At 43.0% G+C, this 18,709-nt stretch overlaps 2 protein-coding genes across 10 annotated transcripts in view; one reads left to right on the forward strand and one right to left on the reverse strand.

Moving 5' to 3' along the window:
• The window catches only part of ccz1 (CCZ1 homolog, vacuolar protein trafficking and biogenesis associated), a 63,285-nt gene extending 52,091 nt beyond the window's left edge, over positions 1 to 11,194 (forward strand). For all 4 annotated transcript variants that reach the window (XM_068056591.1, XM_068056590.1, XM_068056592.1 and 1 more), the window contains 4 exons: positions 254 to 371; positions 4,158 to 4,316; positions 4,417 to 4,544; positions 9,741 to 11,194. In XM_068056591.1, the coding sequence (XP_067912692.1) occupies positions 254 to 371; positions 4,158 to 4,316; positions 4,417 to 4,544; positions 9,741 to 9,796 (461 nt within the window). In that variant the 3' untranslated portion in view covers positions 9,797 to 11,194. The remainder of the gene's footprint in view (positions 1 to 253; positions 372 to 4,157; positions 4,317 to 4,416; positions 4,545 to 9,740) is intronic.
• rsph10b (radial spoke head 10 homolog B) overlaps positions 1 to 18,709 on the reverse strand; it is a 103,692-nt gene that overhangs the window by 37,950 nt on the left and 47,033 nt on the right. For 3 of the 6 annotated variants that reach the window (XM_068056583.1, XM_068056587.1, XM_068056588.1), the window contains exon 19: positions 17,273 to 18,598. In XM_068056583.1, coding sequence (XP_067912684.1) covers positions 18,258 to 18,598 — 341 coding nt within the window. In that variant the 3' untranslated portion in view covers positions 17,273 to 18,257. Of the gene's footprint in view, positions 1 to 10,524; positions 18,599 to 18,709 lie in introns of those variants that run through there. The other 3 variants (XM_068056585.1, XM_068056582.1, XM_068056589.1) reach the window with 2 other exon arrangements.

Below are 18,709 nucleotides of genomic sequence, written 5' to 3' on the forward strand. Positions count from 1 at the left end.
TTTGTATCACCCCTGTTGATCACTGACCTGTTCTGGCTCCAGGTCCAGGAACGTCTCATTTAAAAATTCTCATCTTTGCCTACAAATCCCTCCATGGCCTTTGCTGCCCTCCCAATCTCTGTAACCTCCTTCAGTCCGACAACCCTCCGAGATCTCTGCAATTCTGGCCTCTTGTGCAACCCCCACTTCCTTTGATGGTTCCCCACTCTTTGGATATTACAATGGTGATGCTAATATTTATGTTTCTCCTTAGCCTCAGTGGAGCTGACTAGAGAGTTTTGCCAGAGGCTGGACAACCTTGTGGGACCTCAGCTCACTCTGCTGGCATCGGACATCTGTGAACAGTTCAATACAAACAAGAGGCTGTCGGCGTGAGTATGAACTGACCTCTGGTGGGAAAGCGGTGCACTGTGAAGCGAAAAGGGACATATGCATTTATGGGGAATTAGAGTGCTCCAACGAGAGGGATATCATTCAGAAATCTACAGCGATCTAGCAACCATGGGGCAGTGAATGGGGGTGGGCTAGAATTTAATATTTAGACATTTTGACAGTATCGATGCTAAGAACGGCAAATGTAATTACACAGTGAAGGGCATTAACTGAAGCAAGGTTGGGGACACGAATGAAAACAAAGTGCTGGAAATACTCAGCAGGTCTGGTAGCATCTGGGGAGAGGAAAACAGTTAACATTTCATTTCGATGACCTTTCATCAGAACAGGAACAGGGGATTTAGTTTGCTGATTGAGTAAATGAGAATGATAATGACTGGTTCAGTAAATGCATTCAAAAAAGATGGTGCCCATGAACAGAGGAATATGAAGGTGATCTGAGCACATCTGAAAGGTGACTTGATAGAAGTCTTTAAGATTATGAAATAATTCAATAGGGTAGATGTGACGAAGATGGTTCCACTTCTAGAGAGTGAATTGGGGCCATAAACACAAATGTTGCATTGGCTGGTATCCTTCCATCAATGAAAGATGATGGACATGCAGCATTTGTGGGGTGTCTTCTCTTACTGCACCTTTGCTGATATTGCCTCAAACTTTTCCGCGTTATTTCTTCTGTTTTCTTTCTGTCTCTATTTGCATGTGTGTATCGCGTGTGCATGCTCACGTGGGCGTGTCGTGTATCCGTAGGCGTTAGCCAAATTAGAGTTTAGATTTAAGTTTAATAAATTTCCTCCTGTTCATGCTGGTTTTTTTGCCTTATAATTGGAAAGCTGTGAACAAGGATTCACTAAGGGGGAGCTAAAAAATATGGTGTTTTAAAAATTACACCCTGTTACGGTAAGACCAGGTGAAGGCTGAGAAGGAACCCTAGACCCCTTTCTCACCTTGTCGGTAACACCTCCATTGCTGGGACCGGTCTGTTTCAAAATGTTGTTCCCTACGTTACAACGGTGACTATGTTGCAAAACGTAAGCATTGGTTCGAAAACACATTGGGATGTTCTGAGGTCGTGAAAGGTGCTTTATAAATACGTCTTTTTTTTAAATCTTGCTCCAACCCATCATAATTTCAAAAATCTCTATCAAGGCACGCCTTAATCTCCTCTGTTCTTCATATTTATGTTTCCTTAAACCAGACAGCATCCTAGTGAATCTGCACTGTGCCCTCTCCATTGCGTCAGCTTCCTTCCTGTTGTGAGGAGCCCAAAACTACACACAGGACTCCAACTGTGGTCTTACAGGGGTTTTATATAGAATCACGTAGATTTATGTAGTATTTACAGCACAGAAACGGGCCATTCGGCCCAACTAGCCCATACTGATGTTTATGCTGCACTCGGGTCTCCTTCCATCCTTCCTTATCTATCTCTGTCAACATAACCCTCTATTCCTTTCTCCATGAGATTACACTGCTCATGCTGAGGATAAACACCAACATGCATTGCTTTGGTAGGAATGGCGTGTTTCCCTGTTGTAGCCTGTAATTCTGTACAATTGTGTCACATTAGCTGAGATCAGCTAATTCGGCCCATTTTGCTCGCAGTGCATTCATCCCGTGATCCAGTAGATTTCCCATTAACAAGTGGTAATAGTCCCCTAGGACTCGGGGACACAGGCTGAAGGTTTTGGGCAAAAGATGCAGGGGGAATTTGAGGAAGCACTTTTATTTACGCAGCGGGTGGTAATGACCTGGAACTCGCTGCCCACAAGGGAGGTGGAAGCGGAGACAATCAAATGACTTCAAGAGGAAGTTGGAGGGCCACCTGAGAGAAAGAGACTTGCAGGGCTAGTGGGATCAGGCTGGGGAGTGGGACTGACTGCATAGCTCCATGGAGAGCCGGCACGGGCTTGATGGGCCGAACACCCTCCTTCTGTGCCGTAAATGACTCTGCATCAGTTGTTTTTTTTAAAAACCCGTGTAACTGTAAGATCTGCAAATATTACAGAATAGTCAATACCGTTTGTTATTCCCAAGAGCAATGTGTCTGGGTTGCTGGGAGGGGGTATGTGGCCTAAATTCCATCTTCAGAGCTTGAATGTTCAGTTTCCTCAATTAATTCATTAGGTGAGAGGTTAATGAATGGGACTTTGCAGCTTTGAGGCTCACTGTACGATGTATCAGTTTCAGGCATCACGCGCAGCCTGTCCTCCTGAATCATTAAAACCCCTTGTTTTAGCTGACTTTGGAATGGTCATGTTAGGGATCCTGGGGCCCCGTCTTACTGATTAACTGCACCGATAAACTTAGTGCCCCTCGTGTTTCCTCATGAGGCTCAACTTGATAAACTACCTGCATTAGTGCGAGAAAGAATTGATAGCCCAAACTAGCGGCAAATCACAAGACAAGGACCTATGACTCAGTGTGCGAGGAGTTGTTTGTGATGATCAAAAGAGTATTTAATACGATTGGTCTCTTGTTACTCGATATCCAGGATCAGCCATATTGTTAATTAATTTTTAACTGCAGTGCGAATGAGTGTGAAATAGATGCCAGGCGTTTACTTTTGATGATTACGTCAAGTTATATCTGCTGAGTCTAATAAGTTTTATGCAACATGCAATTTTATCAATTTTAAATACCCTACAATAGAGATTTGATGTCCTTTCCTTTAGTGCATTGGTATGGCTTGTGGATCCCTTGCTAAGTTTAAAATAAACTAGTGACCCTGAATCCTTTTGTAATACTAGTATAGAACTAGTATAGAACTGGTATAGAACTAGTATAGAACTATGGTGTTGCCCACAGTGACTTGGAGGAGATAATGTTTTATCACTTGATCCAGCTAAGACAGACAGCAGTCATCATCCCACTGCCCTCCTTCCTTCGAACTGTGCTGGTGGTAAACACACACACACATACACACACGCACACACTTGTCTACTGTTCTCCCCTGCTGCCTGTCAACAGGGTCACTCTTCTTCCCCCGCCCCCCCCCCACTCCCCTCAATAGGGTTCCCTCCTCAACACATTTTCTCTCCACCCTACAGTATAGGGCACTGTGAGGGATGCCCCACATGCTACAACAGGCCAGACTGCACACGTCATTGTTCCTGCTGCATGTCATTTACCTCCACTGCCCTCCATTGATTTCCTCACTCACTCAATCAGATCCTGCTGCATGTTCAGTATTAGCACCCCATGGACTGCATGAGGCCAGGGAATGACAGAAGAGCGATAGCCTGCAGCTCATCCCAAATAGAGCAGATTGTCATCATGCAATTGGCAGCCAGCAGCAAAGGGGGAGCAGGTTTTGCACAACATGGCTGAAGAAAATTACCAATTAGGAAAGAGAGAACATAGACTTGACCAGCAGGAAATGAGGAAATTGATTACAGTTATTAAACAGATTGGGTACAGTGTCCAGTTCCTATTGTCACAATTTGTGGTGATACTTTTCTCTCACCATCATAAATTGTTTTGTCAACATTTCCCGTTCAGTTTTGCTAATCCAGCTGTTACAATGCAGCCTCTGGCCATTAGGTGCCGCTATGGAGCAGGTTTGTCTCCTAACTCTCTCCACCTCGTTAATGAAAAATTATCATTTAACATCCATCAACTTTCTCATTACAAGAATATTTTTGGAATTGCTCTCCAAATAATTGTGAGGGGGAAAGGAGAGGGGACAGCTATACTTAAATCACACTGAGTCGGGAAAAACCTTTCGCATTGGTAGAATTTTGATGCATTTCCTTATCTTGCAGACCTGAAAAGGAACCTCACTTCAAATTTATTTACTTCAATCACATGAACCTGGCTGCGAAAACAACCATCCACATGCGTAAAACAGCCAGCATGTCCCTGACATCAGTCCATCCTGATCTAATGAAGATCCTCGGGGACATTAACAGTGATTTCTCAAGGTACTGCCTCTGTTTTCTTAAATAAATGCTTTGCAAAGATGAGCAGTTGTTTATGGGGAGCTTTTTCTTCTGCTTAATGTGCGTGTTGTAATTTATGCAGAGCTGACGAGGATGAAGAGATCATTGTGAAGGCGATGACAGATTATTGGGTTGTTGGCAAAAAATCTGACCAGCGGGAACTTTACGTAATCTTGAATCAGAAGAATGCAAATCTGATCGAAGTTAATGGTGAGCGGCTGGTGTTCTTGGAACCAAGTCTACTAATCCTCCCTAGATTTACAAGGTTGATACCAGAACTAAGAGGTTATAATAATCAGGAAAGACTGAACAGGCTGGGGCTGTTTTCTCCCAAAAAGAGAAGGCTGAGGGGTGACCCTACAGAGGCCTTCAAGATTATGAAAGAGTTTGATCGGGTAGATGTGGAGAAGATATTTCCACTTGTATAGGAGACCAAAACTAGGGACCATAAATATAAGATGGTCACTGTAAATTCAATATGGAATTCAGGAGAAACCTCTTTACCGAGAGAGTGGTGAGAATACTGTGGCTACGAGAGCAGGTTAGAGGCTGGGAATTCTGTGACTCCCCAAAGCCTGTCCACCATCTACAAGCGCAAGTCAGGAGTGTGATGGAATACTCTCCACTTGCCTGAATGAGTGCGGCTCCCACAAGACTCCAGAAGCTCAACACCATCCAGGACAAAGCACCCCAGCCAGCATCTTAAACATTCACTCCTTCCACCACTGGCGCACAGTGGCAGCAGTGTGTACCATCTACAACGTGCACTGCAGCAACTCACCAAGACTCCTACAACAGCACCTTCCAAACCCGTTACCTCTACCACCTAGAAGGACAAGGGCAGCAGATGCATGGGAACACCACCACCTGCAAGTTCCCCTCCAAGCCACACACCATCCTGACTTGGAACTATATCGCCGTTCTTTCGCTGTCGCTGGGTCAAAATCCTGGAACTCCCTTCCTAACAGCACTGTGGGTGTACCTACCCCACATGGACTGCAGCGGCTCAACAAAGCAGCTCACCACCACCTTCTCAAGGGCAGTTAGGGATGGACAACAAATGCTGGCCTGGTCAGCGATGCCCACATCTCATGAACAAATTTTTAAAGAAGTGGAACTTGCTACCACATGTAGTTGAGGTGAATAGCATGGATGTCTTTGAGGGGAAGCTAGATAAATACATGAGGAGGAAAGGAATAAAAGGATATGTTGATGGTGGGATGAAGAGGAGTGGGAGGAGGCTCGTGTGAAGCATAAACACTGGCATGGACCAGTTGAGCCGAATGGCCTGTTTCTGTGCGGTGCATTCATGTGAAGTGTTTGTATAGAAGCATCACTGACAGTGATCATCACCCGACTGTCATCGGGTAGTAGAATCAAAGAGACTGTCATCGAGGAGGTAGTAGAATCAAAGAGCTGCTGACCACAGTACATCTTGTGTGTTTGCAGATTATCCTTAGATTTTAAAACAGAAAAGGACAAACGTTTCACCTATAACCCTGATTGGCTGAAACCTGAAATCTTAACCTATTGTTTAGACACAGACTGAGCGTTTATGTTTTTATATCATGATTTTACTCTACAGGTTTGATTTTACTTCTCAAATGTAAATTCACTTCAGGGAATACGATTGATTGATTATTCTTTTTAGATAAACAACAACTTGCATTTATATAGCACCTTTAACATGGTAAAACATTCCAAGGACCTTCAAACAAAATTTGACATCAAACCACATATGGAGATATTAGGACAGGGGAGAGAGGAGAGAGAGACAGAGAGGTTTAGGGAGGGAACACCTGAGCTTAGGGCCCAGGGAGTTGAAGACACAGCCGCCAATGGTGGAGCAATTAAAATTGGGATGCACAAGTGTTCAGAATTGAATGAGTGCAGAGATGTTGTGGAGCTGGAGGAGGTTACAGAGATAGGGAGGGACTAGGCCGTGGAGGAATCTGAAAATAAGGATGAGAGTTTTAAAGTCAAGGCGTGGCTGGGCTGGCAATCAATGTAGGTCAGTGAGCACAGGGGTGATGGGTGAATGGGACTTGGTGCGAGTCAGTCATTTAAGAGGAAATCAGCCCTCCTTTGGTATGTGTAGATTGTGTTTGTCATTTACATGCAGGGTAGGTTTCAGGTAGCAAGGACCAAGTGAAATGGCATTAACTATGGATGCATTTTGAGATCATATCACTTCCTGGTTTTGGTTTCTGTCTGCTTACAACCCAACATCAGTGCTTCATGACGTGTTTTTAAACTTTGCTGGGTTTTTTTTGTTGTTGAGAAAACCAGGAATAAATTTGGGTTTAAACTCTGCAACTCACTCTCCTTTTAAGATGCTTCCTAAAATCAATCTATGTCCAAGCATTTGGTCACCTGCCCTAATATCTCACGTGGCTTGTTGTCCAATTTTGCTTCATAATGCTCCTGTGAAACACTTTGAGATGTTTTCCTTGGTAAAGGTGTATATAAATGCAAGTTATTGTTATTGTGTAATGAATAGAGGAAATTCAGACAGGCAGGATGCACACCTGTAAGAGGGCTTGAATTATTTTTCATCCACTAATTTAACTGGGGTTTGGTGGGGGCTCCCTTATGGCACCTGATTCTCCTCCATGCTTTGCATCCAGGTGATGCACTACACCCAGGTGCAGGAGGAGGATATTCCACCCCATTCTATTTGTGACCAAGAATAATACCTAGGCTAAAAATGTTAATTTATGAGGACAGTTTGCACAGACTAGGTTTGTATTCCCTGAGTATCGAAGATTAAAGGGTGATCTCATTGAGGTGTTTAAAATGATTGAAGGATTGGATAGGGTAGAGAGAGAGGAACTAATTCCTCTGGTGGGGGGGGAAGTCCAGAACAAGGGGGTGGGGGGCACATAACCTTCAAATTAGAGGCTAGGCCAGGGCTCGGCCACCTTAATAACAAAAAGAGCTATTTTTTAAATGGAGTCAAAAACGCAATATCTTAAGAGCTGCAATGCTGTTATTCGAATGACAATAAAAACAAGATAGAGACACATTTCAACAACATTTTAAAGGTTTTTACAAAAAAAAGTTGTTAATCAAATGATACTTTCTCACAAGTATAATGTTAACAAAAGTTTAAAAAAAGAAACATGCCATTTAATTACCATCAAAAAGGGTTTGATCGATCAAGGTTGGGAGCTGCATGAGTCCTTAATGAAATGCGCAGGTTGCAGACGCCACCCATCCAGCGGTGATGTCAGGAAGCATTTTTTAATTCATTCATGGGATGTGGGCGTCGCTGGCCAGGCCAGCATTTATTGCCCATCCCTAATTGCCCTTGAGAAGATGGTGGTGAGCTGCCTTCTTGAACCGCTGCAGTCCATGTGGGGTAGGTATACCCACAATTTCTTCACACAAAAGGCAGTGGAAATCTGGTCCACTTTAAATTGGAAATTTTAAAACTGAGATGTATTCAGGGTTACAGAACCAAGGACAGATAGAGTTAAGATACAGATCAACCGTGATCCAATTGTTGTCGAGGAGAATACTGAGATTCAGGCTACTAGGCTAGATGGGATTGAGGTTCACAAGGAGGAGGTGTTATCAATTTTGGAAAGAGTGAAAATAGATAAGTCCCCTGGGCCAGATGGGATTTATCCTAGGATTCTCTGGGAAGCTAGGGAGGAGATTGCAGAGCCTTTGTCCTTGATCTTTATGTCGTCATTGTCGACAGGAATAGTGCCGGAAGACTGGAGGATAGCAAATGTTGTCCCCTTGTTCAAGAAGGGGAGTAGAGACAGCCCTGGTAATTATAGACCTGTGAGCCTTACTTCGGTTGTGGGTAAAATGTTGGAAAAGGTTATAAGAGACAGGATTTATAATCATCTTGAAAAGAATAAGTTCATTAGCGATAGTCAGCACGGTTTTGTGACGGGTAGGTCGTGCCTCACAAACCTTATTGAGTTTTTCGAGAAGGTGAACAAACAGGTGGATGAGGGTAAAGCAGTGGATGTGGTGTATATGGATTTCAGTAAAGCGTTTGATAAGGTTCCCCATGGTAGGCTATTGCAGAAAATACGGGAGTATGGGGTTGAAGGTGATTTAGAGCTTTGGATCAGAAATTGGCTAGCTGAAAGAAGACAGAGGGTGGTGGTTGATGGCAAATGTTCATCCTGGAGTTTAGTTACTAGTGGTGTACCGCAAGGATCTGTTTTGGGGCCACTGCTGTTTGTCATTTTTATAAATGACCTGGAAGAGGGTGTAGAAGGGTGGGTTAGTAAATTTGCAGATGACACTAAGGTCGGTGGAGTTGTGGATAGTGCCGAGGGATGTTGTAGGGTACAGAGGGACATAGATAGGCTGCAGAGCTGGGCTGAGAGATGGCAAATGGAGTTTAATGCGGAAAAGTGCGAGGTGATTCACTTTGGAAGGAGTAACAGGAATGCAGAGTACTGGGCTAATGGGAAGATTCTTGGTAGTGTAGATGAACAGAGAGATCTTGGTGTCCAGGTGCATAAATCCCTGAAGGTTGCTACCCAGGTTAATAGGGCTGTTAAGAAGGCATATGGTGTGTTAGCTTTTATTAGTAGGGGGATCGAGTTTCGGAGCCACGATGTCATGCTGCAGCTGTACAAAACTCTGGTGAGACCGCACCTGGAGTATTGCATGCAGTTCTGGTCACCGCATTATAGGAAGGATGTGGAAGCTATGGAAAGGGTGCAGAGGAGATTTACTAGGATGTTGCCTGGTATGGAGGGAAGGTCTTACGAGGAAAGGCTGAGGGACTTGAGGTTATTTTCGTTGGAGAGAAGGAGGAGGAGAGGTGACTTAATAGAGACATATAAGATAATCAGAGGGTTAGACAGGGTGGATAGTGAGAGTCTTTTTCCTCGGGTGGTGATGGCAAACACGAGGGGACATAGCTTTAAGTTGAGGGGTGATAGATATAGGACAGATGTCAGAGGTAGTTTCTTTACTCAGAGAGTAGTAGGGGCGTGGAACGCCCTGCCTGCAGCAGTAGTAGACTCGCCAACTTTAAGGGCATTTAAGTGGTCATTGGATAGACATATGGATGAAAATGAAATAGTTTAGGTCAGATGGTTTCACAGGTTGGCGCAACATCGAGGGCCGAAGGGCCTGTACTGCGCTGTAATGTTCTAATTCTAAAAAAAAAAGTAGCGGAACAGGCTCAAGGAGCTGAATGGCCTACTCCCGCTCCCGTGTTCCCGAAGCGCAAACAGATCTGGGTTGCACCAGGCTCCAGATGTTGCTGAGGTTTGGAGTTGTTTATAAACAGCTTGAACACTGCGCTGGGCAGTTTTTAAGTGGGGTGTTGTGCGGTTCTATCTGCGGGAGTGGGACATTAGTAATGAGGAAATCGTAATGCTCCTAACATTTACCACCTTCTGTCTCTAAATGTGTGTCTCCCTCCAGAGGAAGTTAAGAAGCTCTGTGCTACGCAGTTTAACAACATCTTCTTCCTGGATTAACCATCCGTCAAGCTCGCCCCCATTGTGGTTTCAGGTATGGCACAGACACGTGAGTGGGTGTTGGTGAACCAGCCAGCACAGGAAGTAACTGTACGATGCCACATGCAGCAAACAACCTGTGCTCTTCACTCTGCCAGGGGCTAGTGCGGTGTCCTCACTAACGCCGCTTGTTCTCGGAAGGCAAGGTCCCACCTCAGCTCGCAGGCTGCAGTCGCTGTTATAGGAAATTTCCATGGAATGTAAGATAATTAGATTTTAAATATTTATGGTAAATGAATAAAAGAATGTTGACTTTATCATTCCAGTCTGTAATATATGGCAAGCCTGTACTGTAAAAAAATAAATTAACAGTAACATTTGAGTGAGATTTTAACATCCTTCCCATTGTGTCTGTGTATTTTTGCTTTATTTATATGTTAACCCTCACTTAGGAGGGTTGATCATTGGGTATTTTGTAGAAAATTATATTCTCTAACATAAGACAAATGACCTGCCTATATAATATGGGCCTTTTTTTTTTTACTTGGAGTTGTGGGTTTATGCCTGAAGTAAGAGCTGTATTTATGAAGAAGTGTTCGGTTTCGGCAATAATAAGTGTGGGTTACTGTAGTAAAGATTAGTCTGCAGCACCTGGCTATGTACTTTGTAACTTCGCCTTCAAGCAAGGCTACGTACTCGAATATTTGCAGACATGGACACTTGAAGCAAAATGTTATTATAATTTGAAGAATTCATTTATTTTTGAAGAAAATTGAGTTAAAATAATGAAACTGACTTGTCACTTGGACATAAATCCCTCATTTGTAATACATTTTATTAAAGAAAAAAGTTTGAGACTAGACACAGGAAATATTTGCATTATGTAAACATTTGTACATAAATGGGCAGCTAAACTAACGCAAAGGAGCATCTTTTATGGTAATGGAAGAGGAATGGTCCAATGTCACATATGTCAACGGCTTCTCTTGCGTTCCCTGCCCTGGTCGTAGTGATGCCCAGTTAAGTTATGCTCATAGGGTTTTGCTTCGCCTTCCCCAGCACTAGTTACAAATCGACACAACCTCCCTGTCCCAATTGCAGTACAGTATCTTTGAAATGTGATCGAATCCTCAAATTTCAGCTCTCTAGGTGTCAGATCTTGTATGTTGCATGCTGTAAATTCTTAATTTTTCTTTAGGAAGAAAGGTTAGCACAACTTCTGTACCTCAAACTTACATTTTTCACATCAGACAAGTACAGGTGTATGCCCGACAGGCTGTGTTTTCACTTTCGAGAATTCTGCCTCCTTGTTTTCCCCACTTGTTTAACATAAAACGAAACGGGTTTGTCTGAGAAAAGGTGCTGATTTATCCATGTAATGATGCATATTTTTAAGAAAATAAAATCTATCTGCACTAACTCAAGACTCTGTCGTGTTCTGCGCTGTACCTAAAGTTGTGTCAAATTCAAGATACCAGAGAGAAAATGGAAGAATTTTTTAATGCCATGTATTTTAGCTTCTTGGAAATAAAGTAAACTTGCTGAGTTTGATTTTACTCAGTGAGATTTCGTATCCTGCTCTTCCACCGAAGCTTACGTCTGCTTTGTTTACTGAATGCAGTTTAAAAGATATCCTCTGCTCACTGGCCTTTACTGAACTTGCAAGTAGACCAATTTGATGATACTACCAGGTTTTAATCAAAACTATATAGAAGAACAAACTTGCATTTATATAAATATATCTGATAATTCAAAGTAAAAATTTTATATTAGAAGTTAGAATTATGCAGTGGAAATAACAGAGCAAAATGTGAAGTCATTGCCAAGAAAGTGAATTATCAGATAATGTGAATAACAGAAAAAACTTGCATTTATATAGTGCCTTTCACGACGTCATGACATTTCCAAGCACTTGACAACTAAGTACTTTGGAAGTGCAGTCATGGTTGTAATGGAACTGTGTCATCTAATTTGCACACAGCAAGGTCCCGTAAACAGCAATGACCAGCTAATTTTTTTTTTACTGATTTTTGGTTGAGGGATTAAATAGTGACCAGGACAAGGGAGAACTACCCTGCTTTTCTTCGCAAAAGTAGCGTGGGATCTTTCACGTCCACCTAAGAGGGCAGATGAGGCCTTGGTTTAATATCTCATCTAAAAGACGGCACCGCTGCACTCCCTCAGTATCGTGTAGAATGTGTACGTACGTGCACACTTGTATTGTTTGGCTTTGATGCCAAAAAGTGCATTACTCAGTAAATTTCCTTTGTTATAGTTTAGGTAATGGACCAGATACGTAATCCGGAAGGGTATGTGCTGGACTGGATAGTGTGCAGAAAGAGATACCTGGGGGGGTGATGAACTCTACATCAGAACTGTACGCCTCTCAGAAACCTGAGTTACAACACACAGCTACAAAGCTACTTAAGAGTGAATCAAACACAAAAAAAATGCTTTGCTCTATGACCTTTTGGTCAGCTATGTAGCCTTGTCCAATCTACACCTCCTTTGTTATCTCTTGCCCCACCCCCGCCTCACTTGCTTATAACCTGTGACATTTCTAATATTTGTTAGTTCCGAAGAAGGGTCACTGACCCGAAACGTTAACTCTGCTTCTCTTTCCACAGATGCTGCCAGACCTGCTGAGTGGTTCCAGCATTTCTTGTTTTTATTTCAGATTTCCAGCATCTGCAATATTTTGCTTTTACAAAGAAAAGTGCTGCAGCTTGGGGATCTTCTACGTTCACCTGAGAAGGCATATGGAGCCTTCAGTTAAAGTCTCACCTGCATCTCTACCTCAGTACAATACTAAATTGTCAGCCTAAATTATGTGCTTTAAGTCTCTGGAGTGGGTCTTAAACTCATAACCTCCTAATTGCAAGGCAAGAGAGCTACCCACTGAGCCACTCCTCTGACTGGAAGGTAAAGGAAGGACCAGGCAAATAGGATTAAAATAAGTAGCTCTAATGTCATACTACACAGGCAATAGGCCAGATGGTTTCCTCCTGTGTTGCAATGTTTAGAATTATAAAATGATCAATTCTGAACAGGAGGAGGCCATTCAGTCCCTTGAGCCTGTTCTGTTATTCAATTAGATCATGGCTGATCTGTATCGCTGCTCCATAACCCTTTGATAACTTCACCTTATCCAGGGATACCAGGGCTAATTATGGCATCCTCATTGTCACCCCCAACTGAAAGCAGCGCACAGCACATCCAAAGGATGGTGACTGAGGGGCACGACACAACCCTAAAGTTATATTTTTTCTAAAAGCTTTTGTTTTGGTAGGAAAAGGGGGAATAAACTCCAACTTTTAGAGGGATGATGCCAGAACTGAGATGTTACAACCATTCAGAATGATTAAACAGGGCGGTGTTCTTTTCTCTAGAAAGGAGAAGGCCGAGGAGTGACCTGATAGAGGTCTTCAAAATTATGAAAGGGTTTGATAGGGTAGAAGTAGAAATGATATTTCTACTTGTGGCAGTGTCTAAACTAGGGGCCATAAATATAAGATCGTCATCAATAAATCCAAGGGATTCAGGAGAAACTTCTTTACCTGGAGAGAATGTGGAACTCACTGCCACAGGGAGTAGTTGAAATGAATAGTATTGATGCCTTTAAGGAGAAGCTAGATAGATGAGGGAGAAAGGAATAGAAGGATATGTTGATGGGTGAGATGAAGAGGGATTGGAGGAGGCTCATGTGGAGTATAAAGATCAGCATGGACTAGTTGGTTCAAATGGCCTGTTTTTGTGCTGTAAATTCTATGTAATTCTTTTATTTATTTATTTAGAGATACAGCACTGAAACAGGCCCTTCGGCCCACCGAGTCTGTGCCGACCAACAACCACCCATTTATACTAACCCTACAGTAATCCCATATTCCCTACCACCTAGCTACACTAGGGGCAATTTACAATGGCCAATTTACCTGTCACCTGCAAGTCTTTGGCAGTGGGAGGAAACCGGAGCACCCGGCGAAAACCCACGCGGTCACAGGGAGAACTTGCAAACTCTGCACAGGCAGTACCCAGAATTGAACCCGGGTCCCTGGAGCTGTGAGGCTGCGGTGCTAACCACTGTGCCGCTGTGCTTTTGTAAAGTAAATCTTTGCTTGTATTTCAGGACACAATGTACAGGGACATGATCCAGAAGACACTGTATATACAAGGTGATGTGCTGTACATTATATATAACAAGTAAAAGGTGTATTTAAGAAGCTCTGCCTCATACAAAGTTGCCTACATAGAATGAACTTCAAGGTATAGGAAAAGGAGGAGGCCAATTAGCACCTTGAGCCTGTTCTGCCATTCAATGAGATTATGGCTGATCTACGACCTAATTCCTTATCCCTGCTTTTGCCCCATATCCCTTAATACCTGGTTAACAAAAGTCTATCCATCACAGATTTAAAAGTAACAACTGATCGTGTATTGACTGCTGTTTGCAGAAGAGAGTTCCAAATATCTACCACCCTCTGTGTGTAGAAGTGTTCCCTAATTTCACACCTGAAAGGTTTGGCTCTTAACTTTTAGGCTGTGTGAAAGTAGAAATTCTGGTATAATTTAAGAAGCTGTGGGTACTATAACGCAGAAAGAACAGGGGGGGCGGGGGGGTTGGGTGAATGTAGTGTGACCTTTTTTTCCCTGAATGGCCAAGTCAATGTCAAATGGTCTTTGTCACCTGTCTAACTTTTGATCTTGGGAATTAAGAGGAAGATTATTTAATCAGAGATCAGTCCCAAAAACACTACTCACTTTTTGGCATCCAAGCATGGCTTTGTGCATGGGAAATCATGTCTTATGAATTTGATTGAGTTTTTTGAGGAGGTGACCAAGAGGATGGACGAGGGCAGGGCGATGGACGTTGTCTACATAGACTTTAGCAAGGCCTTTGACAAGGTCCCGCATGGTAGGCTGGTCCAGAAGGTTCGAACACATGGGATCTAGGGTGAGTTAGCAAATTGGATACAAAATTGGCTTGGTGATCAGAGGCAGAGGGTGGTAGTGGAGGGTTGTTTTCCAGATTGGAGGCCGGTGACCAGTGGTGTGCCGCAGGGATCAGTGCTGGGCCCTCTGTTGTATATATTAATGACTTGGATGTGAATGTAGGGACATAATTAGTAAGTTTGCAGATGACACCAAAATTGGTGGTATAGTGGACAGTGAAGAAGGTTGTCTAAAGTTACAACAGGCTATAGATCAACTGGGAAAGTGGGCAAGGGAGTGGCAAATGGAATTTAACGCAGACAAGTGTGAAGTGATGCATTTTGGGAAGTTAAACCAGGGCAGGACATAAACAGTGAATGGCAGGGCCCTGGGGAGTGTTGTTGAGCAGAGAGACCTTGGGGTGCAAGTACATAGTTCCCTGAAAGTGGCAACACAGGTAGGTAGGATGGTGAAGAAGGCGTATGGCATGCTTGCCTTCATTGGCCGAGACATTGAGTACAAGAGTTGGGATGTCATGTTACAGTTGTACATAAGGTTAGTTAGGCCGCATTTGGAGTACTGTGTGCAGTTCTGGTCGCCGCACTACAGGAAAGATGTGATTAAGCTAGAGAGGGTGCAGAAAAGATTCATAAGGATGTTGCCTGGTTTGGAGGGCTTGAGTTATAAAGAGAGATTAGATAGGCTGGGTCTGTTTTCCCTGGAGCGAAGGAGGCTGAGAGGGGACATGATAGAGGTATATAAAATTATGAGGCATAGATAGGGTAGATAGCCAGAGTCTGTTTCCCATGGTAGGAGTGACTAAAACTAGAGGGCATAGATTTAAGGTGAGAGGGAGGAAGTTTAAAGGGGATCAAAGGGATAAATTTTTCACCCAAAGAATAGTGGGTATCTGGAATGAGCTGCCTGAGGAGGTGGTGGAGGCAGGAACAGTAGCGACATTTAAGAGGCATCTGGACAGGTACTTGAATGAGCAAGGCATAGAGGGATATAGAATTAATGCAGGCAGGTGGGATTAGTATAGATAGGCATTATGGTCGGCATGGATGTGGTGGGCCGAAGGGCCTGTTTCTATGCTGTATGACTCTAAGTGGTAAGAGTGATCTCTAATGTTCATTTTCCACATTACAAAAGTCTGGCCTGCTTGCATGCTCTAAATCAGTTTGTAATAGAAAAACTGAGAGTAATAAAAATTAATTAAAAGGCAAGAGGAGAAATAAAAAAACTCCCCAAATTTTTAAAAAACTTTCGCCGCATTAATAAACCTGAACTCTACATGCTATGTTGCATAGACGCTGAACATTATAGTATGCATGAGCTCAAAGGCAATCAGGGCAGAGGTATTAGGGGCTGGAGGTGAGGGGGTGGGGGATTTGCCGGTACTGGAGGGTCCAGAGAAATCAGGGAAGGGTGGAGTGCGGTGGTGGTTGGCCAGGGTGTTGGGCAGGCTCAAAGGCTCCTTGCGCTACTTTGGGGAGCACTCACACTCTTCTTGGGCCACAAGGAATTCTAATATAATTTTGAAAGACGAAGTTGGGCCTCTGCTGACCAGTGGGCTCCTCCTACTGTGGCTGTGCTGCTGGGCTGCAGACTGTGCAGTGACATGAAGTTAGATTACATTACACCGCCAATGGCCCCTGCCTGTCTCTAATCGGGAACCTGCTTGATGATATGGGTCACCATCATACAAACTACCTGGGTAGGAGACAGAAGGTAGAATTTTCTAATTTTAACCCCTCGTGCCCTGTTCGCAATGGGCGAGAGGGGAAAAGTGAAAATTCCAGACAATAAGCTACTTTTAGCATGCAATGCCTGACATTCCTCAAATATTTATTTAGCAATAAATGAACATTTCAATAAAGCCAAACAATTGAAACCTACCATAACAAAAATAACAACTTGCATTTATATAGCACCTTTAAAAGGAGTGCTATCAAACAATATTTGACACTGAGCCACATAAGGAGATATAAGACAGGTAACCAAAAGGTTGGTCAAACAGGTAAGTTTTAAGGAGTGTCTTAAAGGAGGAGAGATAGGCAGAGAAGTTTAGGGAGGGAATTCCAAAGCTTTGAGCCAAGGTAACTGAAGGTGCGACCACCAATGGTGGAGAGATTAAAATTAGGGATGCAGAAGAGGACAGAATTGTTGGAGCACAGATAACTCTGAAGATTGTAGGGCTGGAAGAGGTTGCAGAAAAGGGAAGGGGTAAGGCCGTGGAAGGATTTGAGAACAGTTATTAAACACAACACACTTTGTACTGAGATACATTTTCGTTCAAAAACCCTGGCTTGGCCTATGCTTAAAACTGCTGCAAAAAAAACTGTAATTGGTTTGTTTTCCCAATGTCTGATTTTACATTTCAGTGAAAGTTAGAAAATTCCATTGTTTTTGCTAAAATATAATCATGCTGTTTAATAAATCCTGCCCAGTTAATAGAAGAGCAACTAGTTTATAGAGGCTTTTTCTTCTTTTTGATTCTATTGGGTTTTCTGGATGGCATTAAATGGACAGTTTCTGAGGGCTCCTTCTGCACTGGATAAATTGGGTTATCATCTTCATTTTGCTCTCCAACATTATGTATAGTCACAGTCATTTCAGTCTCCTCCTGTTCGCATTTGATTGTTTCCTCTTTTAATCTATAATTACATTAGAACTGATTGGGATGTCATTGAGGCACTTTAGATAGCTATGCAGACTTCAGTTAATGTCCAAATCGCAATATGCAACATCTTAACTTACTGACTTAATGAACCATCATCAGTGTCGTATAAGTAGTCTTTTAACTGTGGTCTAACCATTGCTTTGTACAAATCACCTTTTTGGCTCTTTTACTAAAGGCCCCTACTTATACGACATTGCTGATGGTTCATTAAGTCAGTGAGATAAGATGTTGCAGTTTTAGGCAGCCACATTATAGAAAGGAAGTTAAAGCCACAGAAAGCCTACAGTCTTGATACACCAGAATGATACCATGCATGAAAATCTGTAGCTATGAGGAGAGACTTGAGATACTGAGACTATTTCCACTGGTGAGAGTGCAGTGGAGACTTGAGTCACTTGTACGTCCAGACAAGGGGTATGTCGGCAGATTCCCTTTCCTGAAGGAGATCAGTGAACCAGCTGGGTTTTTGCAACAGTCTGACAGCTTTAATGGTTACTTTTCTTGCACCAGCCCACAGAGATCCAGATTTATTGAATTTAGTTTCACAACTTTCCACAATGGGATTTGAACTCGCAATGTTGAATTCAAATACCACCAAGACAATTTGTGAATCTGAACCTCATGACCTCTGGGTTACCAGTCTGGGACTAAACCACTAGGCTACTTTATTCAGGTATGACATACACAACATGAAATAACAAGCAATTGCTCTCTCAGTCTTGTATCAACCGGACCCATCCTCTTCAACAAGCCCCAGTGCATGGGAATCCCGACCTTGTAAAAACCTTTTGTTTAAGATCTAGCCGAGACTAGATCCACAGATACATCTCTCCTCATCACCCACACCCAGCCGATAGGAATCGGTGTTAATCAATGATTTTCCAGTGAACACGGTAATACAGACCAAGCTCTTACCGCAGACTGGCGAGCTAGCTCATTCCGTCGCACGCTGTCCTTCTTTGCCTCCACTTTAAGAACTTCAGCATGTTCATAGGCTGGAAATAGCCTCTTCATGAAGAAGAAATAAATTTGATTCAACCAGAATTCCAACTCAGCCCCTGACTTGACTGAGACCTTTATTGTAGGAACCTTTTCTGCTGAAGCCTTTTCTGCTGGTGACTTTTCTGCTGGTGACTTTCCTGCTGGTGACTTTCCTGCTGGTGACTTTCCTGCTGGTGACTTTTCTGCTGGCGACTTTCCTGCCGCTTTGTCTTAACAAAAGGAAAAAGAAGAAAAATGGTACATTTTTACAGCTAGGATCCAAGATATATTTCTGTAGATAAGAATGGATGTCTGGGAGTGAACACTCCTTTACAATCTGT

This window comes from Heterodontus francisci, chromosome 24, assembly GCF_036365525.1.
Source record: "Heterodontus francisci isolate sHetFra1 chromosome 24, sHetFra1.hap1, whole genome shotgun sequence".
Classification (NCBI taxonomy): Eukaryota; Metazoa; Chordata; class Chondrichthyes; order Heterodontiformes; family Heterodontidae; genus Heterodontus; species Heterodontus francisci.